The sequence below is a fragment of the Nansenia antarctica genome (assembly GCF_963989245.1).
Source record: "Nansenia antarctica genome assembly, chromosome: 8".
NCBI lineage: Eukaryota > Metazoa > Chordata > Actinopteri > Argentiniformes > Microstomatidae > Nansenia > Nansenia antarctica.
The window spans coordinates 5,807,735-5,832,762 of record NC_137678.1 but is presented as its reverse complement, the minus strand read 5'-3'; the positions used below and the strand labels follow the sequence as shown (position 1 = coordinate 5,832,762).

The 25,028-nt window shown below is 43.4% G+C and overlaps 1 protein-coding gene across 1 annotated transcript in view; it reads left to right on the top strand.

The window, feature by feature from the left end:
• LOC308163776 (rho-associated protein kinase 2-like) overlaps positions 1–13,270 on the top strand; it is a gene marked incomplete at both ends in the record, with an annotated part of 124,949 nt that extends 111,679 nt beyond the window's left edge. The window contains 3 exons of the mRNA XM_080537964.1: positions 11,136–11,146; positions 12,438–12,601; positions 13,079–13,270. Coding sequence (XP_080394090.1) covers positions 11,136–11,146; positions 12,438–12,601; positions 13,079–13,270 — 367 coding nt within the window. The remainder of the gene's footprint in view (positions 1–11,135; positions 11,147–12,437; positions 12,602–13,078) is intronic.
• Positions 13,271–25,028: the final 11,758 nt, after the last annotated feature.

The window sequence follows — 25,028 nt, the reverse complement described above, 5'->3', positions numbered from 1 at the left end:
CCTTTTTTTCTCAGGTTATTGTCCATAGCATGGAGAACATGCTCAATGGTATGTCCCACATCGGATAATAGAGACAGCATGGAGCCTATTCTTCCATGTGTCTAACCTGCTCCATGCTACGGTCAACATCAGAGACTCTCACTTCCTCCATGACACACGCTCCTCCTTTTTCACATTTAATTCCAAATGTGTTCATTAAAGATAAACTATGTCCTGTTCCCGTTAATGTTGAACGTGTCGGGCGTCACATGATTAGGGACCCGAGAAATGATTGTCTACTTGGATTTAACTTGGATTTAACTGGCTGATTTCTCATTCCCTCACCGTCTATTTGCAACCCTGAGAAACCTCTCCTTTAAGAGTGTGCTGCATTCCTCACTGGAGATACATAAAAAGTGTGAAAGACGGCGCGAGTTAGAAGTAGCGCAGCTATTGCGCACACGTGCGTGTGCGTCACAAGGTCAATGTCTGTACTGAAAATAATAATAATAATAATAATAATAATAATAATGCTATACGTCTTTCATATCAGCCTCCTCCTGACCCCCCTGGGACCTCTGTCCCTCTGACCTCAGCCCCCCACCATGACATAGGACTCCCAACAGTGGACACAAATCACGACTTTCATGACCCTACTCTGTCCGTGTGTGAGTGTCTACTGTGCATGTGTATGTGTGTGTGCATGTGCGCGTGTGTTTCACTTTGACTAGTCATTTTTTTATGTAAAAGAGAATGTTCATAATATGGTTTGTATTTACTGTGACGTTTTGCAATAAAACATTCAACACCCAGGGCTGGTTGTGAGGCGTGGTTCTGGATGGCTGTGAGTGCGCCTGTGTTTGTACGGATTTGTGGAAGTAGTCTGTTTCTTGGTTGTCTGTGGAGAGGCAGTCGCATGAGGCGGAACAGGCAATTTTGGTGTTCGAGAAGATCGACCTGAGCACATCTGCTATAGGCTAGGTGCACGATCTCCACTACTTCCTGAAAGGCACCTTGCATGAACATATCCTGTCTCACTCTATTGGTTAATTGATTAATCAGCTGTGCGGTAAACATTTGGAACACACAGTGCACAGCTGATTAATCAATTAAACCAATAGAGTGAAAAAGGGTATGTTCATGCAAGGTGCCTTTCAGGAAGTAGTGGAGATCGTGCACCTAGCCTATTCTGCTTCAGTCGGTATGACTTAATGGCTAGTTGTCGATAATGAAAGGTGATTTGTAGCTCAGTGATCATGTTCTCTGACTCGTCTCCCAAGTCAGATGTGTGCCTCCCACCAATGACTCCTGGCTAACCTTCTGCTTAACATGCAGGAAATGTGTTATTCGGTTAAGTCGTGACGTCCAAAGTTGGCTGAGACGCTCTCTTCGAAATGCCAGTAATAATAATAATTCATTATATTTATATAGCGCTTTTCCGAGGCTCAAAGACGCTGACAAATATGGGGGAAAACGGGAAAGTGCTGCTGTGTCCCTTGTTTTATTAATAGATCCCAGTCTAAAAAACGATTGAACTGTCATTCTACCGCTGTAGTACACTGGTACTCTGGTGCAGGGAATTTCTGGTTTGGACCCGGAAATTGCAAAACGTCACGTTTGACGTCAGACTTAACAACCGAATTGTTAATCCTCCATTTCATTCTGAACCCCATCTAAATGCTGAATTAGCCTTCAAATATGTACCGTCTTGTCTTGGTGTAACTCTAAGAGGTAATGCGTTTAGTTGTCATACACTTTTATTACCCTTATGCAGGGCTTGACATTAAGACTTGTCCACTTGTCCGGGACAAGTATATTTTATGTTCGGACAAGTGGACTTCCTCCTGTAGTTGTCCGACAGACAAGTCAAAACAAAGAGAAAAATAAATAAATCAATGTATTAATAATATCCGCAAAAAAATAATGTCTGATCGAAAAAGTAATAAATGTATTAATGACCTATGTAGCTGCCTTGTCAATGTAGCTGCCATGTCAATGTATGCTGCCTTGTCAATGTAGCTGCCTTGTCAATGTAGCTGCCTTGTCAATATCTGCTGCCTTGTCAATATCTGCTGCCTTGTCAATATCTGCTGCCTTGTCAATGTGTGCTGCCTTGTCATTGTAGCTGCCTTGTCAATGTAGCTGCCATGTCAATGTAGCTGCCTTGTCAATGTAGCTGCCTTGTCAATGTAGCTGCCTTGTCAATGTATGCTGCCTTGTCAATGTCTGCTGCCATGTCAATGTCAGCTGCCTTGTCAATGTAGCTGCCTTGTCAATGTATGCTGCCTTGTCAATGTATGCTGCCTTGTCAATGTAGCTGCCATGTCAATGTAGCTGCCTTGTCAATGTATGCTGCCTTGTCAATGTCTGCTGCCTTGTCAATGTAGCTGCCTTGTCAATGTAGCTGCCTTGTCAATGTCTGCTGCCTTGTCAATGTATGCTGCCTTGTCAATGTATGCTGCCTTGTCAATGTCTGCTGCCTTGTCAATGTAGCTGCCTTGTCAATGTATGCTGCCTTGTCAATGTAGCTGCCTTGTCAATGTAGCTGCCTTGTCAAACAATCTATGTCCACTGAGTAGGGGAGTGCGGACATGTTGTCATGCCTAGAGAATCTGGCATCATGCCTTTGAATCAAAACATTAATGCTGGCAGGATCACGTTCTCTGGCGTGCACGTAGATCCACCGTAATTGTTGGAATTGTAATGTAAGGTATTACTGGGTTGTAATGTGTTAGTAGACAGACACACACACGCGCATCGTCATATTTGGACATGTAACTTGAGCTTTCGGACAAGTAAAAGATAAGTTCACTTGTCCGAAGGTCAAGTACCTGAAAAAGCTTAATGTCAAGCCCTGCCTTATGACTGGTATTCTGACATGTAGGACTGTGTTATGCACTTTGGGACACTTATTTGACACTATGGAGAAACTAACTCTTCCCTCATCTCTGTCTGTTTTTTCCAGTTAACCTTACTGGGGAGGTGTGGTGCAGCTTCAAGGTGGTGGGTGCTTCCTCCTGTCACGCAATCAAAAAGGACTGATGATAAACAATGTTCCACTCAGCATATCCCAAAAAACGAATGCACACATAGGATCCTCCTTCACGCTTCTCCCAGAGGACTTCTCTCTCTATCCCGCTTCTGCCTTTTTAGAGTCGTAGTCTTTTTGTCCTGTGTCGAAATGTGAGTTATGCCAGTCATTCAACACTGCTAGTCCATCGACAGATGACGTGCCAACCAGCTCATGTACCTGTAGTCTGTGCTTATGTGATGCACCCTCTCCCCAGACTCCTTAAGGTGAAGGAGGGTGTCTAGGGTTTGATATTGGGCCTGGAGGCTCCTGAAGTTCCCTCGCCACAGAACACAGAGCTCTCATAATGGCAGGGGGGCGAGGAGGACTGAAGCACTTACCTTTTACACTTACCAGAAGAACCGGACTGGCAAAAGTGGAGAGGATTGAGCTCCTCTGCCATCCTGAATGCTTGTGGCCAAGGTGAATAGTTTTATTTTTGGTATTATACAGTGAATGATTACAATGCATCTGAAGTATCTAGTACAGAACACTACACCCACAAGAGAAGAATAGTACTGTACACTGGTATGTGTCACCAGGGGAATTTGCTCATATAGGTCTGATAGCTCTTCACTCTGGCAATAACTTGTATTTACTTACCACACAGCATGATGGTTATTAGAGGGAAGTATGTTTACTACAGCCAGCTTGAATGCAAGAGGGGGAACCAATAGAACAGCTTGACTCCTTTATGGTATGAATTTACGTCTGGGCAAACCAATGATAGAACACAAGCATTGAATGACTTAAAACATGTTGAAGTACATTTGGACCTTTCATGCGTTTCGTTTTGCCCTTAAACGTATGGCGTAGCCTTCATGTTGAGGTGAAATATCATCTTACCCTGAATTATCCTCATAGGCCAGTCTTCTCCACTGTTCCGTTGGTAGCTAGCCTAACCCTAACCCCAGCAAAAGCTAACAGGAAAGCAGTGGCCTCTCCAATAGATGGGATTCCAAGGAATTTAGCTTTGTCTGAATTACCTGCTATAAATCTCATCAGAAATGTGATATTCAAACAATGTTTAGTAGCCACTATATACTAGACAACCCTGCACATGCTTTTTGACATTTGTTCCAGTTCTCAGCAAATAGATTATAGAGACTGTGCATACTATTGACAATAAAATAGTTACTTCAATAAATAATTTTTAAGCATAACATGCTACTAAACATAGTTTAGTTTCTCTGACAGCATTTTGGCTCAAATCAGACCATGCTAATGTTCGGTACCTTGGAATCCTGTCTATCTGAGAAACCGCTGTTGACTATTAGCTTTTGCTGGGAGTAGCACAGCAGAGAACGCAATACCAGAGATTATTTCACTACTGGTCTGTGAGGATATTCACCCAAACATGAAAATAGGCTGAACCATCCCTTTAAGGTAACTATGTAAGTGCTGTTGCCTTCATGCCTTTGGTAAATCCACCTGTAGTAAGAATGTGTATTTTTAAATATTATTCCTGGTAACAAGAGGGTAAAGTTTACAAATGTTTTTGTTAAAAAGAACGTTTTAAAAATCTGCAAATATCTCCCACAAGCTGAAGCAGTGAACGGTAACATGTAATGCTTTTTGAATGTCATGCTCTGATATTTTTGTAAAGAATTCCTCTTGGGCATGTGGTGTGTATCTAGCTCATATGTTACAGGTGGAGAGTAGTGGTGTGCTTTGTAGTGCCCTCCTTTATCCAAGAAGTTTCTGAAAAGCACGTTTTATACATATATAAATAAATATACACAGTATATATTTTCCATGATGACATACAGTGCACATTGCATTATTTATACTGCCTTGTCCACTTTGTATCTAAAGGCGCTTACATCCAGACCGCATGTTTGATATTGCTACAATAGAGCTCAGTGATAACCCATTAAACATTGAAAAGGTGTTTGGATCATTGTGTGGTGTCTTTTTACATGAGTGAGTTTGTAAACTTGTGGGGCCACTTGCAACGGCACTAGAATGTCAGTGTCTAAATGAAGGTAACTACTTTAGGCTAGTAAGGCATGGTGATTAGTTAAACCGTGTGTTGCTGTCTTTGCCTGATATCTAGTTAGCTTTGAGCTAGGAAAAAAAACATTGTGAATGTTGTAAATGACCCAAGGCCTACAGCTGATCCACCTGTCCGGACCCGATAAACAGCTCTGATCAGGAGTGTTTCATATATTTGTTGGTATGTCAATCCCAATTCATCCAAACCTGCACTACAATCTAGCAGGAGCCTATGCTAACGTGCACCAGTATGCAAAGTGATCGCCTATAGGCTTTAGGATTAGCCTTTTGAAAGAAATAGAAGCCGCACACTCAGGTTCCAGATGCAAAAGAAAATGTTTAATAGGACAACGGTTTCGGCCGTAGTAAATACATACAAACAGTGCAAGAGAGCCATTATATAGTCAGGTAGGCTAATTGAATAGATAGCACCTTGATAGAAGGTTGTTAAGGCCTCCACCACGTCAGGGGAGGGAGACCTTTTCAATACCTATGGAGCCTACCTAAAAGTGAACTATCTTGATTCTGACATCATTGGACATCTGTTTAGAGGAACCCATGGTTTTTAACACCAGACACAACAGCCACTGCTGTTGGATACTTTAGAAGACTTGGAGTAACTTCAGAATATATAGTTCAACCCTGGAATTATATTCACCTGACTCATTGAAGCCCTAACGAGTAAATCACTTTGGTCTGGGCCTTAAGAGAGAAGGGTCCAGCTGCATCCGCAGGGTGTCGACACCCGGACGCATGAAGACCATATTTGGTTCGAGCGCGTCATCATATAAGTAACCGCGAGAAACCTCGAGATTTTAAAGGACTTTAGAGTACCACGAGATTTTAAAGGACAATTGCAAATACAGCTCAGGTGAGAATTTCGAAATATGATTAATTAACATATAGTTATACATATATGTATATGATTAATGAACGTTATAGTTTTCATATATGTATTTATTATTTAGGTTGTTGAATGTGTTACGCATTTGGCTGTTTCGCACGTAGTTTTGTTCATAAATCAGGCTTGGCTAACTGGGTAATCCTATGTGGTTTAGCGTTATCAGATATGAGATTAGATTCAAGATTCAAGATTGCTTTATTGTATGTCACAGAGTGACAGAAATTCTCCTTTGACAGGCTTTGTGCAGTTCATGAATACGGTATCCACATTAAAAACACACATAGGTCACATACTTAAAATAAAAACAGACAGATATAGCAGTGTTTATAAAATGTAGTGCCTATTTAAAAAGTCTAGTCATTTAAAAATAATAGTAAGAAAAACGGTATTATGATTTAAAAGCTAAAATGTTGTGGTTTAAAAGAAAAACAGTGTGCTTCCTATTTTAAAATGTTCAGGGCGGTGGTTGCAGTGGGAATGAATGATTTTTTATCTGTGTTTTTCCGGGCCAGTGGAGTTCTATAACGGCGGCCTGATGGAAGTGGCTGAAATGATTGGTGGAGGGGGTGAGAGGGGTCCTGTGTGATTTGTGTGGCTTTCCTGATTAGTGACCGGTTGTAGATTTCAGACAGGGGAGTTTGAGGTGAGCCGATGATTTTACTTGCCTGATTGACTATACGGGAGAGTTTGGTTTTGTATTTGACAGTGAGGGAGTTGTACCAGGATGTGTTATTGAAGGTGATAATTCAACTTTATTGTCATTGCTGAGTACAAGTACCAACAACAAAATGCAGTTTGGCATATAACCAGAAGTGCAAATAGTGACAAAACAAAGATAATTATATACAGTTATGAGCTATGTACAGTTAATGTATTTCTATTCTATTTTTATTTATATCCCCCCCTATTTATGTCTATTTGTCTAATTCTTGTTTTTTTAATTATCTGTGGACTGTGTTTCCAATAAGAAAGCCATGGAAATGTATAAATGTGGACCACAGTATGACTTGAGGTAAGCTGGAGAGTGCTAATACAATTTCCATGACAGTTTGCAACCACTGATGCATGTGAGTTTCTTAAATTATTTATTAATCACTTTATAACATTTTATCTCAACAGTGAGAAGCAGCTGTTTGACCATTACATGGTCGAAAATTTGAGCAAAGAAGAAAAAAGGAAGCTGAAAGACCATAGAGACAATGTTAAAAGAGCATTGGCGATAAAGTGCAAACAGCAATGATTTATCACTCATAAGATACACACCGGCTAGACCCCTAAGGTCTAGTGGCACTTTTCCTGGAGGCGCTGTGTACAGGTTTTTCGCCCCTGCCGTGCGCTGGGCTCCCTGGGCCGGCCTGCGTGCTTGGTCTGTTCTGCCGCTGGGGCACCTGACCCGGCTAGCCTCGTGCAGGGCTATGATAGTCTGAGCCTGGTGGGCTGGGCCGGGTGTGCCGGTGGTGGGGCGGGTCGGGCGTGTGGGGTCCCTCGGGGGGGTTGTGGGGGCCGCAGCTTTGCACTGGTGGGCAAACTGGTAAGTAGTCGCTCTACGACTAGAGGGCTGCAGGGGAATTTTCCTGGATGCACAGTGCACAGGTTTTTTACCCTTGCGTCCTTTTGACCAAGCTTTTGGAACCTGGAACCTGGACACTGGACACAACACTGAACACTACACTACACTGGACACTGAACATCTGTCATTATCTGTACATATTATCTGTACATATTATTATATGTATCAAGATCTCCAGGGACCCGACCCACCCTGGGTACGAACACTTTACCAGGCTGCCCTCGAAAAGGCGGTTCAGGACCTTGGCCGCAAGGACAAACAGACTGAAGAACAGCTTCTACCACAGGGCCGTCCAGGCCCTGAACACAGCAAAGACCTAGGTTCTGGGCCCTGGACAGTCTGGACGGATTGATGGCAGCTGCTGGACTGAAAAAAGCAGGTGTAGTGCTGAGGCACAAACATGTACATTTCAAGCCTGCAAACTGCGACACTTTAAATAAATGTGAAATAACACTATTGTGCAATATGACAACCCTAGTCGTCTATCTGTACAGTATAGTACAGTGGATAGTGTACATAGCCTTTATTTATGTAAACCAGCTCCTTCCCTTCTTGTGATTTATTATTTTATTTTTTTTAATTTTTTACATTTTTTTCCCTTTCCTAACACCAGGGGAGCCACCCCTCCTAAATTTCGTTGTTTGGTACCTGTACTGTAGCAATGACAATAAAGACCATTCATTCATTCATTCATTCATTATGAATAAACAAACAAATACAACTTGAATTGATTTGATCCCTTGTACAGTGTTTTCGGGCATTTGTGTTGCAACACACCTGTACATTCTGCACTCTACCCTGTTAGGCCCTTATTTTACTCTTGACAGAAGGGTTGTAACACTTGTTATTAATTCCATTTGGTATACCTCATAAACTTTCTTGCATTTCTGGTGTTTGCATTTTACATATTCTAAATATATGCTATCTACATGTCGCACTGGATGGGGTTAGTGCTGTTGACTCATCAGAAAGTAAAGACTAATTCACAGAGTGTATGAAGATTCCAGTAAGGGTTTTGTGAAGGAGCCCTAGTGCTGTTGACTCATCAGAAATAGAATGTTTTATTTAGCTCATCAGTGGGCGCTCAGCACCATGGACACCTCCAGCCCAGCACCTTGCACCACGGTTCCTGCCCTGCTCCATGGATTACAACGATGATCGCCTGACCCTTGCCTGACTCCACCAAGTCCTTTGCCTGACCCCTCAAACCTGTTTGACCTAATAAAGTCCCACACCTGGGGTCATTGACATTCATTTATTTATATACAGTTAGGTCTGGGAGTATTTGGACAGTGACACAATTTCCATAATGTTGGCTCTGTATGCCACCACAAAGGATTTGAAATGAAACAATCAAGATGTAATTGAAGTGCATACTTTCAGCTTTAATTCAAGGGGTTGAACAAAAATATTGTATGAAACGTTTAGGAATTGCAACCATTTTTATACACAGTCCCCTATTTTCAGGAGCTCAAAAGTAATTGGACAAATTAACATAATCATAAATAAAATGTTCATTTTTAATACTTTGTCGAGAATCCTTTGCAGGCAATGACTGCCTGAAGTCTGGAACACATGGACATCACCAAATGCTGGGTTTCCTCCTTTGTGATGCTTTGTCAGGCCTTTACTGCAGCAGTCTTCAGTTGTTGTTTGTTCGTGGGTCTTTCTGCCTTTAGTTTTGTCTTCAGCAAGTGAAATGCATGCTTGATTGGGTTGAGATCAGGTGATTGACTGGCCATTGCTCTGGCCAATATTCCACTTCTTTGCCTTAAAAAGGTCCTGGGTTGCTTACACACTATGTTTTGGGTCATTGTCCATCTGTATTGTGAAGCACCATCCAATCAACTTTGCTGAATTTGTCTGAATCTGAGCAGACAGAATATCCCTAAACACTTCAGAATTCATCTGTCTGCTTCTGTCTTCTGTCACATCATCAATAAACACTAGTGACCCAGTGCCATTGGAAGCCATGCATGTCCATGTCATCACACTGCCTCCACGTTTTTTCACAGATGATGTGGTATGTGTCGGATCATGAGCCGTTCCAAGCCTTCTCCATACTTTTTTCTTCCCATCATTGTGGTACAGGTTGATCTTAGTTCCATCGGTCCAAAGAATGCTGTTCCAGAACAGGGCTGGCTTTTTTAGATGTTTTTTGTCAAAGTCTAATCTGGCCTTTCTATTCTTGAGGCTTATGAATGGCTTGCACCTTGTGGTGAACCCTCTGTATTTGCTTGTGTGAAGTCTTTCTTTTATGGTACACATGGATAATGATATGCCTACCTCCTGGAGACTGTTCTTCACTTGGCTGGATGTTGTGATGGGGTTTTTCTTTACCATGTATGATCTTATCTGGCGTTGGAAGGTCTACGATCTTATCTGGCGTTGGAAGGTCTACGATCTTATCTGGCGTTGGAAGGTCTACGATCTTATCTGGCGTTGGAAGGTCTATGAACGCAGATCACATGAGAGCTCCACCTCGTACAAGCAATGCAGGAAGCACGCGGTGATGAAGCTGCTGAAGTAAACTCCTTTTAAAAAGTTTGGAAACGTTATTTCAGACGATTATTCCTCCCCTTTAATAATACCAATTGGTATTGTATTTTATATCGTTGGAAAGCCTGATTAGTCACCTTTACAACGAGGTACATTCTCGTGGAACGAGTAACACAGCTAATGTGAGTGAATACCAACAGAAGAATATAATTGCAGGGGAATTTAAATTGGCACAGTTAATGTATAAAGCAAAGACTCAAGAACTCCCAGGTAACATTAACAAATTATTTATAGAGAGGGATAAGGGATATCATTTGAGAGGTAACCACAATTTTAACAAGGGTTATGCTCACATTATTATCTCAGGAGCAGGTGCATATCATTCTACGGAGTTACCATGGAATGGGCTAGAGGAAAATATGAAGGAAAGCAGAAATATTGCTCTATTTGAAAAAAGATTTTTTTTTTTTGTTAAATACCAAAATTAGGAAAGGGAAGGTTGTTAATCTTCTGGAAACTAAGGTGTGGTTTTCTGTGTCTTTTTCTTCTGTATTACATTGTGGATACTGATGTTTTTATTTATTTATTTTGTGTTTCAGGAATGGAAAATTATGTTTATTTATTTATTTTGTGTTGTATCAATATTAAGAATGAAAAAGTATTAGAACGGATGATACTGAAATATATGTATTAATTAATTGGATTATATAATGTAAGCATAATTGTTAAGTATAAACAGGGGTAGGACAGGCTTCTTCCTACTCCTTTTCGAACAATTGATAGGATAGAGCTGTCCTCTCCACCTGTGGGAAAGAGAGAGGAAAGGGAGCAGTGTTTTCTGGCTGGTTGGTAAGTCTTGGTAAGATCAGCTGTTCAGGGTGGAATGCTATTGTTGCTGACTGTCTTTCTGGCCAGAATGACGAAGTAACCTCACACAGAATACTCGAGGAGGGGGGGGAGAGCAGAGCATACCACACTAAGGCTTATCACTGCTGGCAGCTTTAATAAGTACCCTGCGTTTATCTGCTGTTTTGATGGGTGCACTGTGTTATTATGGCCTATGGAGATGTAGGGCTGTGTGGCTCGGGGGCCCTCCCCTGTTTTTATACCCCTATCAGGCACCTGGTGGGTAATACACAGAGAATTAAAGCTCTGGCCCAAACGTGTCATTACACAGCCATATGGACGCCTTCCTTCCTCCCCCTTCATACTGTACTATACCTCTCCTCCACACACCCCTCTCCTTTCTCACCTTGTTTTATTACCAGCATCCCAGCATACACCTCTCTCACCTGCCCCACCCCAGCCCACCACCCAACAGATATACCTATCTCTGTTTATCACACACACACACACACACACGCACGCACGCACGCACGCACGCACGCACGCACGCACGCACGCACTGAGAGAGAGAGATAGAAATCCTACTCTATTTGAGGTATCTCTCTTTATTTTGGTGAAAGGAGATTTTTCAAAGATTCTCAATCATGACTGATGACTCAATCATTTGGTTGCTACATCATGAGCAGAATCAAGAACACACGTTCAGTACCATGTACTGAATTCACAAGGTATTGACATGACTGTTGAAGCTGTGCCATGTTGTACAACAGAGCATTTAGTATATCAGCCTTTTAATACAAGATGTGAACATGTTAGAATGCATTTGAGTAAACAATGTGTTATAAAATAACAGCATCCGCACACTCAAACACTGTGCAAAAACATTGTTTTATTGCGAGCTTTCGGTCATTGACCTTCTTCAGGCATAAAGCAGACAAGTGAATGTAGTGGTGTAAAGGGTTCAAACAACATCACTTGATTTAGCCAATGCACAACATCTGTGTCAAACATCCACCTAGTGGCAAGGCATCAAGGGTGAACAATGTGATGTCAGATGTATCAGATGTATCAGAATTCAGAATGTTGACCTATCATTAGAATGTGTATGGTTTCCAACGGAATGCATCTTTTGAAAGGCAACTGGCAAAAGTAGAACATTCCAAATAATTTCCAATGTTTACTTTGCATGGTGAAGTCGACAAGGATGTTATTTTAGAAAACAATGGCGCAAAATCAACCACTTGGAGACAGATACCTCTTGAAACTGAAATCCCAGACTGATTCAGATACAGCAGGTATTTATGAAACTCAACTACAAAACCAGACAGTTGTTTGTGGTGTATATAAAGGTTCAGATGGTTATTCCTCAGGTTGAAACTGTACAGGTGTATATAAAGGTTCAGATGGTTATTCCTCAGGTTGAAACTGTACAGGTGTGTCTTTTGGTGATGGGGGATATGGTTCTAAATGCTTCAATCGTGAATTCAAAAGATTTTTGTTTTAATGTCAATTGAGCCTCTACTGTATAGATTTCAGTTGAATATAGAGTTGAACCTGTTTCCTGTCTCGTCCAGGACTAAACTCGCGGCCCGCCCAGGAGGTCCAGAGTGAGGCCACCTCCTGGCTGGTCCAGGACTGGTCCTGTCTGCTCTGGGTCCTGGTCGCGTTCTGCCTGGTCGCGTTCTGCCTGGTCCACTTCAGAACCAACAGGAGCCGTAGAGGGGATGAACACAACCAGGTAACTGATGGAGGAGAGGAGAGCAGGAGGTAGAGAGAGAGAGAGAGGAGGGAGAGAGAGAGAGGGGGAGGAGGGAGAGAGAGGAGAAAGTTAGAGAGAGAGGAGGGAGAGGAGGGAGATAGAGAGAGAGGAGGGATAGGGAGAGAGAGAGAGAGGAGGGAGATAGAGAGAGAGGAGGGAGAGGAGGGAGAGAGAGAGAGGAGGGAGAGAGAGGGAGAGAGAGAGAGAGGAGGGAGGGGGTGAGAGAGAGAGAGAGAGGAGGGAGGGGGAGAGAGAGAGAGAGGAGGGAGAGAGAGTGAGAGGAGGGAGATAGAGAGACAGGGGAGGGAGAGAAGAGAGAGAGAGAGAGAGAGAGAGAGAGAGAGAGAGAGAGAGAGAGAGAGAGAGAGAGAGGGGTAAGACCCAGCAGAAACAATTCACTGACGACATTCAGAACGTCCAATTGACCTCTGACCCCCCCCACCCCCCCTCCCCCAGCCTGGCCCCTCCCCCATGCCCTCCGACATGCACAGCAGCTCCGACGAGAGAGACGCCTCCGATGACTACTCCGACATGCACAGCAGCTACGACGAGAGAGACTTCTCCGATGACTACGATGACTACTCCAACATGCACAACAGCTACGACGAGAGAGACTTCTCCGATGACTACTCTGACAGGTCTCTGTGACATCACCGGTGACATCATCATCAACAGACAGTAGTGTGCGTTTACGCTGGTATATTTTTGAAACACCACCAAACTTGCAGTTGATATGAAATAAAACTGTTTTCTTTGCTCATAATCATCACCTCGTGGGCTTGTCTTCTGCTGTGATCTGTTGGTGCTCTGGGTTGCTAGGCAACGGCAGACAGGATGTCAGAGGTTCTCATCTGGTATAAAACTTCTCATCTTTAAAAAAAGTTAAAGTTCCGGAAGAAACTTGGGGCTGGAAACTTGGGCTGGAGTGTTGGTAGTTCAGATTCAGATTCAGATTCAGATAACTTTTATTGCCATTATGCGTTACACATATAGGAATTTGTTTCGTCATTACAGTAAGTGCGTATTATACTTTTTTCACAAAAACAGGACAACAAAACAACAACAGCAACACAGGACAGACAACAGTGCATTGGATAGTGCGGTATAAAGTGCAGTGCAGAGTTTTTTTACAGTGAGTCCAGTGCATATTCAGACCTGAGCAGACTTGGGGGCGGGGGGGAGGGGGAAGCCAGAGTCATTTATCAGCCTGGCGGCTGAGGGATAGAAACTGAGCCTGTGGCGGGCCTTCAGTGCCTTAGGCAGCCGCAACCTTCTTCCAGAGGGAAGCAGGGTGAGGAGGCCGTGGCCGGGGTGGAAGGGGTCTGCCATGATCTTCCTTGCCCTCCTCAGAGCCCTGGTGTCATGCAGGGAGTTGAGGGAGGGCAGGGGACAGCCGATCACCCTCTCTGCTGAACGTAGCACCCGCTGCAACTTGGCCTTGTCCTTGGTCGTTGCAGCAGGGAACCAGGTGATGATGGAGTGGGTGAGGATGGACTCTATGATGGCTGTGTAAAACTGGACCATCATGGACCTCGGCAGCCTGAGTTTCCTCAGCTGCCGGAGGAAGAACATCCTCTTCTGGGCCTTCTTCGTGAGGGCCTCGGTGTTCTGCTCCCACTTTAGGTCCCGGGAGATGGTCATGCCTAGAAAGCGGCATGACTCCACGGAGGCCACCGGGGTACCTCCCAGCGTGATGTGTGTTGAACGTTTACAGACAGACGCACATACACACACATACACACATACACACACATACATACACACATACACACATACACACACATACACACATACACACACACACACATACACACATACACACACACATACACACATACACACACACACACACACACACACACACACACACATACACACATGCACACACACACACACACATACACACATACACACATACACACACACACATACACACACACACACACACACACACACACACATACACACATGTAGGGGGGGGGGGGGAGGTAGGAGGGAGGAGGGAGGGGACCCAGGGGTTGGAAGATCTTGCTGACCTGCATTGTATTGATTGATTGATTGAAAACGTTATTAGAAGATTTGCAGAAGTAGGTACATGAAAGTACATATTACATACAAGGTCAACTAACAGGATAAAAACCCAAGAAAGCCACTGTATGGGTGAGAGAGAGAGAGAGAGAGAGAGAGAGGCTTAGATATCCTGTCCCCCTCTTGCAGGCTCTCTAGCCTCTGCGCCTCGGGGCTGTTGGAGCGATGTGTCAGACCTGTTCATAACCAAGTATGTACAGTGTGTGGTCATGGTGGGGGGGGGGTACAAAAACACCAGTAGATTTAGGCGGGGGGGAGGGGGGGGGGGCGACATAATAACATTGCGTTTGCTCAGAGTGTAGACCAGGTAGGGGGGTGGGACAAAACAACTAGTATGTGCAGAGGGGGGGGGGGTGGGAGACATAACAACAAAACCACAAGAATATATAGAGGGTAGTCCTGGTGGGGGTGTAGTCTTTTAATTAGATTTTTGATTTAGAGGGTCCAGTTACGGATTGCAGCCTCCTGTAAATGTTTTTTGAGAGTGGTTTTGAAGGTGGGCAGTGTTTTGCACTCCTTTAAGATTATAGGAAGGGCGTTCCACATTTTTACTGCATAGTTTGCAAACGAGTTTAACCCCTTGTTTGTGGTGCAACGCGGTTGAACGTGGTTCGTGGAGCTTCCTCTGGTATTGTATGTGTGGACGTTGTTCACTTTTTGGAAGTATGTTGACAGGTACTTGGGTGTCTTTGTGGTGTAGCGTATCTTGAAGACCAGGCCCAGTGCAAGCTGCTGCACTCTGTCAACTACTCGTAGCCAATCAAGGCTCAAAAAATGAGCAGCGGTTAGATGTGTCCTAGGGTTGAGGCCTAGCAGAAGCCTAACCAGTTTATTTTGGGCTGTCTGGAGTCTTGTTTTTTGGGCCTTTGTGGTTCTATAGTACCATGATGTTACGGCATAGTTGAAGTGACATTGAATGAGAGCTCCTGATAGGGTCCTCAGTGTGTTTTTACTGACAAGTGAGGATATCCTGTACAAGAATCTAGTTCTATGGTTAACTTTTTTGATTACTTTTGCTGCCATTTTATCTCCGGAAAGATTTGCCTCTAAGATGGAGCCCAGGTATGTAATATCCTCTTTTCTTGTGATAGTAATGTTACCCACTTTTATTTTGTAATTTACAGCCTTTCTGAGTTTAGATGGGGATCCGTATAGGATGGTTTCAGTTTTACCTAGGTGTATTGATAGTTTATTGTCAGCTAGCCAGATGCAGATTCTACTCAGTTCAGTGCTTAGCGCTTTTTCCACCTGCAATATGTCCCTGTCAGAGACCAGCAGAGCCGAGTCATCCGCGAACAGGAACAAATTGCAATCACATGCTGATGACATGTCATTCACATATATTAGGAACAGTAAAGGTCCCAATATGCTTCCTTGTGGAACGCCGCAGGTCACTGGGAGGGGGGGGGACAGTGTTCCGTTCACACTAACCACCTGTTCCCTCCCCTCTAAGTAGGATTGCATCCAGCTCACCGATGTTCTATCGAACCCAATTGCTTTCAGTTTATCTAACAATATGTGGTGATCTACTGTGTCGAAGGCCTTCTGGAGGTCCAGCATGACCATGCCGCAGTACTTGCCCGAGTCCACCTCATGGTAGATGTGGTCGTTCAAATAGAGAAGGCATGTGTCAGTGGAATGGGATGTTCTGAATCCTGATTGAAATTCATACATCAGATTGTTTTCGGTAAGGTACCTATCAACCTGTTCATAAACTATTTTTTCCATAAGTTTCGAGATGGAATTAAGAATAGAAACAGGTCGGTAGTTGCCTGGGTCTAATTTGCTTCCTTTTTTATACAGTGGGGTTACCCTTGCTATTTTAAAGTCAAGGGGGACGTGTCCCTGTTTGATGGAGAGGTTTATTATGTGGGTGATGATTGGGGTAATGGAGGCAGCTGAGTCTTTTAGAAATCTGGCTGGAATATTGTCATGGCCCGTGGCCTTTTCTGAGTGTAGAGCGCCCAGCTTTTTAAACACCTCATCGTTTGACACCATGGAGAGTTTAAAATCATCTTTGCGTACACCCAGTTTATTGTAGAACGCACGGATGTGCTCTACACCATAACGCCCTGAGTGGGGTGGTAGATTGTTAACTAATTTAGTGGCTATGGTTGTAAAGAAAGTGTTTAAGCACTTAGCCACATCCAGCTTGTCTGTAAAGAGAGAATCTCCAGATTTTATGCTGATGTTTGTAGACCTGGTTTTGAGTTTTTGACTGCAACCTAGTTGGCTATTAAGTAGCTTCCAAAGGTCACGTGGTTTGTTTAAGTTTTCTTCGATTTTGTTATCGAGGTATTTTTTCTTAGCAGATTTGGTCATGGTAATTACCTGATTGCATAGTTTGTTGCATTGTTTTTTAATTTTCTCAAAGTTGGTTTTGAGATCTTCGTTTAAGTGTTTCACTAATTTTGATTTGCATTTTTGAACTTCAGAGCATTTTAGGTCTCTGACTTTCATAGCATTTAGAATGTCCGAATTCATCCATGGTTCCGATCGGGCTTTAACCCTGGTGGTTCTCATGGGGGCTATACTGTCAATAATATTTAGGAATTTGGTTTTGAAACCTAGCCATGCCTCCTCAACCTGTGTGCTTTTTAGTTCATCTAACCAGTCTTGATTCTCCAGTTTATGGTTTAATGCCTCACTAGAATAGGATTTAAGGGATCTAGTGGTTACAGTTTTATGACCGCCAGCCTTGGGTTTATGCTTTTTACGAGTGCAAAAGATCATGTAATGATCACTTAGCCCACATACAATAACCCCACTCTTGGAGATTTTGGACTCATCCTATGTTAGAATGAGATCTATGGTGGTTTGAGTAGAAATACACACCCTAGTGGGTTTGGTAATTTGTTGGCGGAGACCGTGTAATTCAGAAAACCTAGTGAAGGATTTGAAGACGGATGCTTCATTTCTGAGCATGTCCGTGTTCCAATCCCCAATAAGAATCTTTTCCACACAGTCAACGTTATCCAAGCACCCCTCAAGAATATCATAGAAATCACTCTGATCGGGAGGTCTGTAGATAGTACCAACCAGCACCGGTTTTGCTTTGTTAAAGATAATTTCAACCCAAACAGATTCTAATTCGTCACGATTCAGGTCATACCGGGTGTTAAAGATAATATCGTTGTGAATGTACATGCAGACACCACCCCCATACCTGTTCCTGTCGTTTCTGATGACTGAGTAGTTTACTATTTCAATCTCTGGGTCTTTGATTGATTCATCAAACTTGGTCTCAGAGAAGCTCAAAATGTGAACCTTGCTGTCATGGAACATTTCTCTGATTTGGTCCAGTTTAGGCACAAGACTGTTCACATTAAGGTGAACAATATGCAGGCCCTTACTGCTGTGTCCAAAAAGATTGTTTATGTCCTTGACTTGGAAATAGTCTCCATTCAGGTCATCGTCAAGTTGAGGATTGGGGGATGGGGGGGGTTGCCCATTGTTCCACGGTTTCGGTAGAGAGTCTCCGGGTGGAGGAGGGGGGGTCGTCGCCGGGTGGGGGAGGGAGGGGGGAGGGGGGGTCGACGCCGGGTGGGGGAGAGAGGGGGGAGGGGGGGTCGTCGCCGGGTGGGGGAGGGGGACGTCGTTGGTGGTGTTTATACCGGCCGTAAGCTGCCTCCAGGACTCTGTGAAACGAGCCATGAAAACTGCATTGAAGGCCGGGAAGTAGCCGTAGTCTCCCCAGGTCTCGGTGGTTGGAGATGGGACATCAATGGGGGTTGTGTGAGGGGGCTGGGGGTCCTCGGTCTCGTCTGAGGCGCCGGTGGTGGTGGTGGTGGTGACGCCTCTGTGTTCACTGGATAGCTGGTGGAAGCTAGGTGGGGGGCTAATGTTGTTAGCATAGCTACCCTCTGTTTTGATAGTCTCGTTTGAATCCAGGAAGTCCGCTGCCGGTGCCGGTTTGACGACAATGGCGTCGCTAGCAACAGTTGCCTGGGAAAGGCACAGCTGTTCTCTGGCCAAACGTGTAGCTTGCCTGGTTGTAACTGGACCGGGATTCAGTTGAATGTCTCCCGAGAGAAGTAGATAGAGACAGATCATGGTCCTTCGGTCCATTCTACCTGTCGGGGGCTTGTTCTTCCGCGTCAGGTTAGCAGTCAGCGTCGTGTGAATAGTTGCCGCTCCGAAGTTTAAATACTTCTTTGCGGCGTGGAGATAAAAGTCGCTATGGGTTTCATTTTTTCCAATAAAGTTTGTCTCCTTCTCCATAAGATGTAAGTTCTGTGGTGATTTAATGTATAAATCCGTAATCCACAGAAGGAATAGAAGAAAGTGTGGAATAATCCTCACCGTTGCATTGTTGTTGAAGCAGCAGCAGGAGCGTTGAGAAATGCGACTGTTCATGTTGACGACCGAACTGATGGATATACAGGCAGAATATACATTGGGGGAAAGTATTCAACGTTTGAAATCAATAATATCTTCATTGCAGCTATTCACATGCAATTTAGGCCAGACATTGGTATTAACTCAATAAAACTGACCAAATTGGAAAACTCCAATCCATAGAAAAACGTTATGTGCAATAAAGTGGTATGGCACAGGAACAAAGTATTGAACGCAGTAACTGAAATGTATTTAATACTCGGAGGAGAAGCCTTTGTTTCCAATGACAGCTTCAAGACGATTCCTGTATGGAAAACCACATCTCTCACAGTGATCAGATGGGATTTTGGCTCATTCTTTAACACAGACAGTCTTTAAATCCGGAAGATTTTGTGGGGACCGCTGGTGAATCTTGATCTTCGGTTCCTTCCACAAATGTTCTATTGGATTTAACTCTGGTGATGGTCTTCGTGCGTCCGGGTGAAGCGCGTGTCGGATGCAGCTGGATATACTTGAAAATTGCGGGAAAATTTGCTTACGCACCTTAGTGTACGAGAGCTTTATAAAGGCCCCAGCACTACTCATAGAGGTGGAGGTGTCGCCCTCTAGTGTTCAGAGACAGTTACTGATATTACCATCACTGCAAAGAGAGGCAGAAGACTGGACTGTTATGTATTCTTCCCTGGTTGTTATTACATGCTATATTAAAACACATGAACCCCCTAGACTAACAAGCTCTTCTGCAGGGTGCCATCATCATTGATTATTACTAAATGAAACAGATTGAAAGCATCTACAATAATTGACCTTTATTAAAATATCTCAATATGATGAAAAGTGTTAAAAACATGATATGAAACAACAATACAGCATATCAAAATAGGAAAATAGGGAAACTACTTAGATGAAGCAACAATATTTCTGAATACAAGAAAAAGCAGAACATCATTGTTTATGAAAAAAAAAAATAATCTCCAAGCAAACTTTAAAACCCATGCATACCTCTGTATAACCCTTACAAAAGAGAAAAAACACTTGAAATATTTTTTGGGGGGGATTCAAACAACAACACAATGCGATGGGGCTGGAGAAATGTAACCACTCTCAGATTCAGAGACGGAGCTATGGATGTAATAACCAACCATCCATGAGATCAACATGATAGTTTTAACCATGTTTTGAAATTATACAGTGTTTGTTAACAATGACATTGTTTATAACAAGTAAAACAATAATTTTCTAACCCAATTATTACAATTTTATTTTGGCTTCTGTTGAAGTCAATTCATGAGGCATTAAATTATTATTCTAAGTTATATTCCTCAATGACTATACTGTATATCACTAATTTTAGTTAATTAATGAATTAAGTTGAGTCCCACAATGGATGTACCAATCCCAGATTGCCTCTTTAAAGCTGAGCTAAAATATCTTCATGTCTTGTTGCTAGACGTACAGTTACTCCTGGGGATCCAAATCTGACATCATGATGACATCATTGCTTCCATTCTTTTCATCAGGCTGAGCTGTTCAACACAGAAATAAAATAACATGACCCCAACCACAGTCTGTTAGACCCCAGCCCCCCCAACCACAGTCTGTTAGACCCCAGCCCCCCCAACCACAGCCTGTTAGACCCCAGCCCCCCCAACCACAGTCTGTTAGACCCCAGCCACCCCAACCACAGTCTGTTAGACCCCAGCCCCCCGCCAACCACAGTCTGTTAGACCCCAGCCACCCCAACCACAGTCTGTTAGACCCCAGCCACCCCAACCACAGTCTGTTAGTTAGTTAGTTTTCTCGGCTGATAACAAAATCGTTAATTTTATTACGAGCCACATTCACTTCGCATGAATTACAGTATAGGCAGTGCGGCTCACATGCCTGTAATAACTCTGCATAACCAGTAGGTAATACCCGACGTACAGCTACGATCGTTTCCAGAGCAGTGGTATGGTTACTCTCCTGTGTGTGTTCTCTGATGCTTCTTCAGGTGTCCTGCTTGACTGAAACTCTTCCCACACTGGGAGCAGTGGTATGGTTTCTCTCCGGTGTGTATTCTCTGATGCATCTTCAGGTCTCCTGCTCGACTGAAACTCTTCCCACACTGGGAGCAGTGGTATGGTTTCTCCCCGGTGTGTATTCTCTGATGCATCTTCAGGTCTCCTGCTTGACTGAAACTCTTCCCACACTGGGAGCAGTGGTATGGTTTCTCTCCGGTGTGTATTCTCTGATGCATCTTTAGGGAATCTGCTCGATTGAAACTCTTCCCACACTGGGAGCAGTGGTATGGTTTCTCCTCGGTGTGTATTCTCTGATGCTTCTTCAGGTGTCCTGCTTGACTGAAACTCTTCCCACACTGGGAGCAGTGGTATGGTTTCTCTCCGGTGTGTATTCTCTGATGCATCTTCAGGTCTCCTGCTCGACTGAAACTCTTCCCACACTGGGAGCAGTGGTATGGTTTCTCCCCGGTGTGTATTCTCTGATGCATCTTCAGGTCTCCTGCTTGACTGAAACTCTTCCCACACTGGGAGCAGTGGTATGGTTTCTCTCCGGTGTGTATTCTCTGATGCATCTTTAGGGAATCTGCTCGATTGAAACTCTTCCCACACTGGGAGCAGTGGTATGGTTTCTCCTCGGTGTGTATTCTCTGGTGAATCTTTAGACTTCCTGCTTCACTAAAACTCTTCCCACACTGGGAGCAGTGGTATGGTTTCTCCCCGGTGTAAGTCTGTGGGTGTGTTTTAAGGTGATTCTTCCGCCTCGAGCTCCTGTGTTGTTGATGGTTTCCTGGTGTGGTGGAGCTGGGCTCGCTGTCTGAACCTGGGTTGGAGCTCTGCTGGTCTGTAAGAATAGGAACATATTAGGGGTGTAACGGATCACCTAACTCACGGATCGGATCGTGTCACGGATTTTGAGTCACGGATCGGATCATTTTTCGGATCAACACAAAACATATATTTTTTCCTTGAATTCTGTAAAAACACCACTTTTAATGTGTGAAACAAAAAAACAACATTCAAGATGTCAAAACTGATATATATCACATATATATAACAACATATATATATATAACAACATATATATAACATCACTGCTGCAAAGTAACAGAGTACTTTTTTTGTGTGTTTACACAATCACCCAGGCTGCTTAGCTGGTGATATGACGTGATATAATTGGGACAGAGATGAGTGAATGAATGATGTTGTCAACTCAGTACACATGCAGAGAGTGAGAATAAAGCGCACATGATTGTTTTTCTACCGGTTACATTTGAATGAATGAATGGTCTTTATTGTCATTGCTACAGTACAGGTACCAAACAACGAAATTTAGGAGGGGTGGCTCCCCTGGTGTTAGGAAAGAAAAAAAAAAAAAAAAAAAAAAAAATTTGCTATTGATCCGCGGTACACATGCGTTCCGAACCGTGGAGGGCGATCCGAACGGATCACGGATTATCCGTGATCCGTTACACCCCTAGAACATATACAGGGTTACATAGGCAAGTTTATTTGTATAGCACATTTTATACAACAAGGGCCATTCAAAGTGCTTTACATACAGCATTAGGATATTAAGAAAAAAAAATATAGAGAGAAATTAAATATCAACATTTGTTTATCTATCTAAATAAGTCTCTCAGAGAGATAAACCTCTGCACCTCCTACAAGCATCGTACCACCATACAGGATTACGGTCAGATTATCACGGGGAGTGGCTGCACATATGATGCAAAAGAGGTTGATTATCATTATTAAAAAATAATAGTAATAAATATGCTAATATTTGAAAATTGATATACATTATATACTGTATCATAAATAAAATTGTATTTGTTCCATGTTGTTCCATGAAAATCAGTTGAGGATTACAGACATAATCAAATGTAGGCTACTGCAAGTACTTTGCTGCGATAGCTATAGCGAGACCTACTGTACAGTTTAGCATTGATAACTGTCTGTACATTGACATATAATATCCTATCACTACTGCGTATGTAACTGGGCTAAAACCTGTGATTGAAATAGCTTTATACGAAGTAGATTTAGAACATGTCAGGATACTGGGTGGTAGAACGCACTTATCTCGGAAAAGTCATGAAAGGAGGGTCCTGAAATTTGATCGACTTCAAAGGTAGAATTTATTTTTACTCACTAGGTTAAATGACCCCACCCATGGCTGTTCTAGTGTTAACGACCCCACCCATGGGAGCCCCCCCTCCCAAATTTCGTTGTTTGGTACCTGTACTATATCAATGACAATAAAGACCATTCATTCATTCATTCATTCATTCATTCATTCATAATGACCCCATCTGTGACTTCTAGTGTTAATGACCCCACCCATGGCTGTTCTAGTGTTAATGACAACACCCATGGCTGTTCTAGTGTTAATGACAACACCCATGGCTGTTCTAGTGTTAATGACAACACCCATGGCTGTTCTAGTGTTAATAAACCCCATCCGTGACTTAGGATAAACATCCGTAGGATGTGACTTAGGATAGACATCCGTAGAGGGCGGTAGAGGGCAGTAGAGAGCAGTAGAGGGCAGTAGAGGACAGTAGAGAGCAGTAGAGAGCAGTAGAGAGCAGTAGAGAGCAGTAGAGTGCAGTAGAGAGCAGTAGAGGGCAGTAGAGGGCAGTAGAGTGCAGTAGAGTGCAGTAGAGAGCAGTAGAGAACAGCAGGGGGCAGTAGAGAGCAGTAGAGAACAGCAGGGGGCAGTAGAGAGCAGTAGGGGGCAGTAGAGAGCAGTAGAGAGCAGTAGATTGCAGTTGCTATTCCTAAAATGGATTTTCTATCATATTTCTCTCTTGTCTGTTTTTATTATGTTTTATTCCCCAATTGTGTAAACTGATTCACTTACTTTAGACAAATGTAGTAAGTCACTTTGGATAAAAGTGTTTACATGTGGCTGTCCTGTAGTCCAGGACTGGGTTAGATTGGGGATAAAAGTGTTTACATGTGGCTGTCCTGTAGTCCAGGACTGGGTTAGATTGGGGAACTAGCCCTGATATATCAACCCCACACAGCGGGAGAGAGCAGGACTGTCAGACGATGCAGGTACTGACTGACTTACACTGTACTGGCAGCATTGGTTTTACAACAGTGCAATGACACTCACCAATAACAAAGACTTACCATCCATCTCACTGTCTTTCATCTCCACTCTTCCTCTGTCCTCTTGTCCTCCACTCTTCCTCTGGCCTCTTCCTCTTCCTCTGTCCCAATGTGGGCTTTTCAGGGCTGGAGAACCACGGCCAGATCTGGGGGACTCGGTGCATTCTGGTTCATACATGGTTACCATGGTTACATGAGCTGAAGAGGACCTGCGGATGGAAACACTGGAGGCAGAAACAACGCAGGTCGATTAGGCATGACAGACAAACAGTTCACTGAACTCCCATCTAGACTGACAGGACACGTCCTGCAAATACAATAATAATATTACTGATTGCATTTGCTGTAATTTAAGGGTCTGGAAAGTAAACATTAAATGGTTCCAAATGTATTTTGTGTCCAGGAAAATTGTTAACACATAATAAACTATGAAAATAATCTTCTAGTTAGGCTCTACTAGCGTTAGCAGCATGTGTTAGGGGTTAGCAGCATGTGTTAGGGGTTAGCAGCACGTGTATGTGTTAGCAGCACGTGTATGTGTTAGCAGCACGTGTTAGCGTTAGCAGCACGTGTTAGCGTTAGCAGCACGTGTTAGCGTTAGCAGCACGTGTTAGCGTTAGCAGCACGTGTTAGCTTTAGCAGCACGTGTTAGCGTTAGCAGCATGTGTTAGCGTTAGCAGCATGTGTTAGCGTTAGCAGCATGTGTTAGGGGTTAGCAGCATGTTAGGGTTAGCAGCATGTGTTAGCATTAGCAGCATGTGTTAGCGTTAGCAGCACGTGTTAGCGTTAGCAGCACGTGTTAGCGTTAGCAGCATGTGTGACTTACTGATCAGTTGTAGCACAACGGTGTTGGTCTGGTC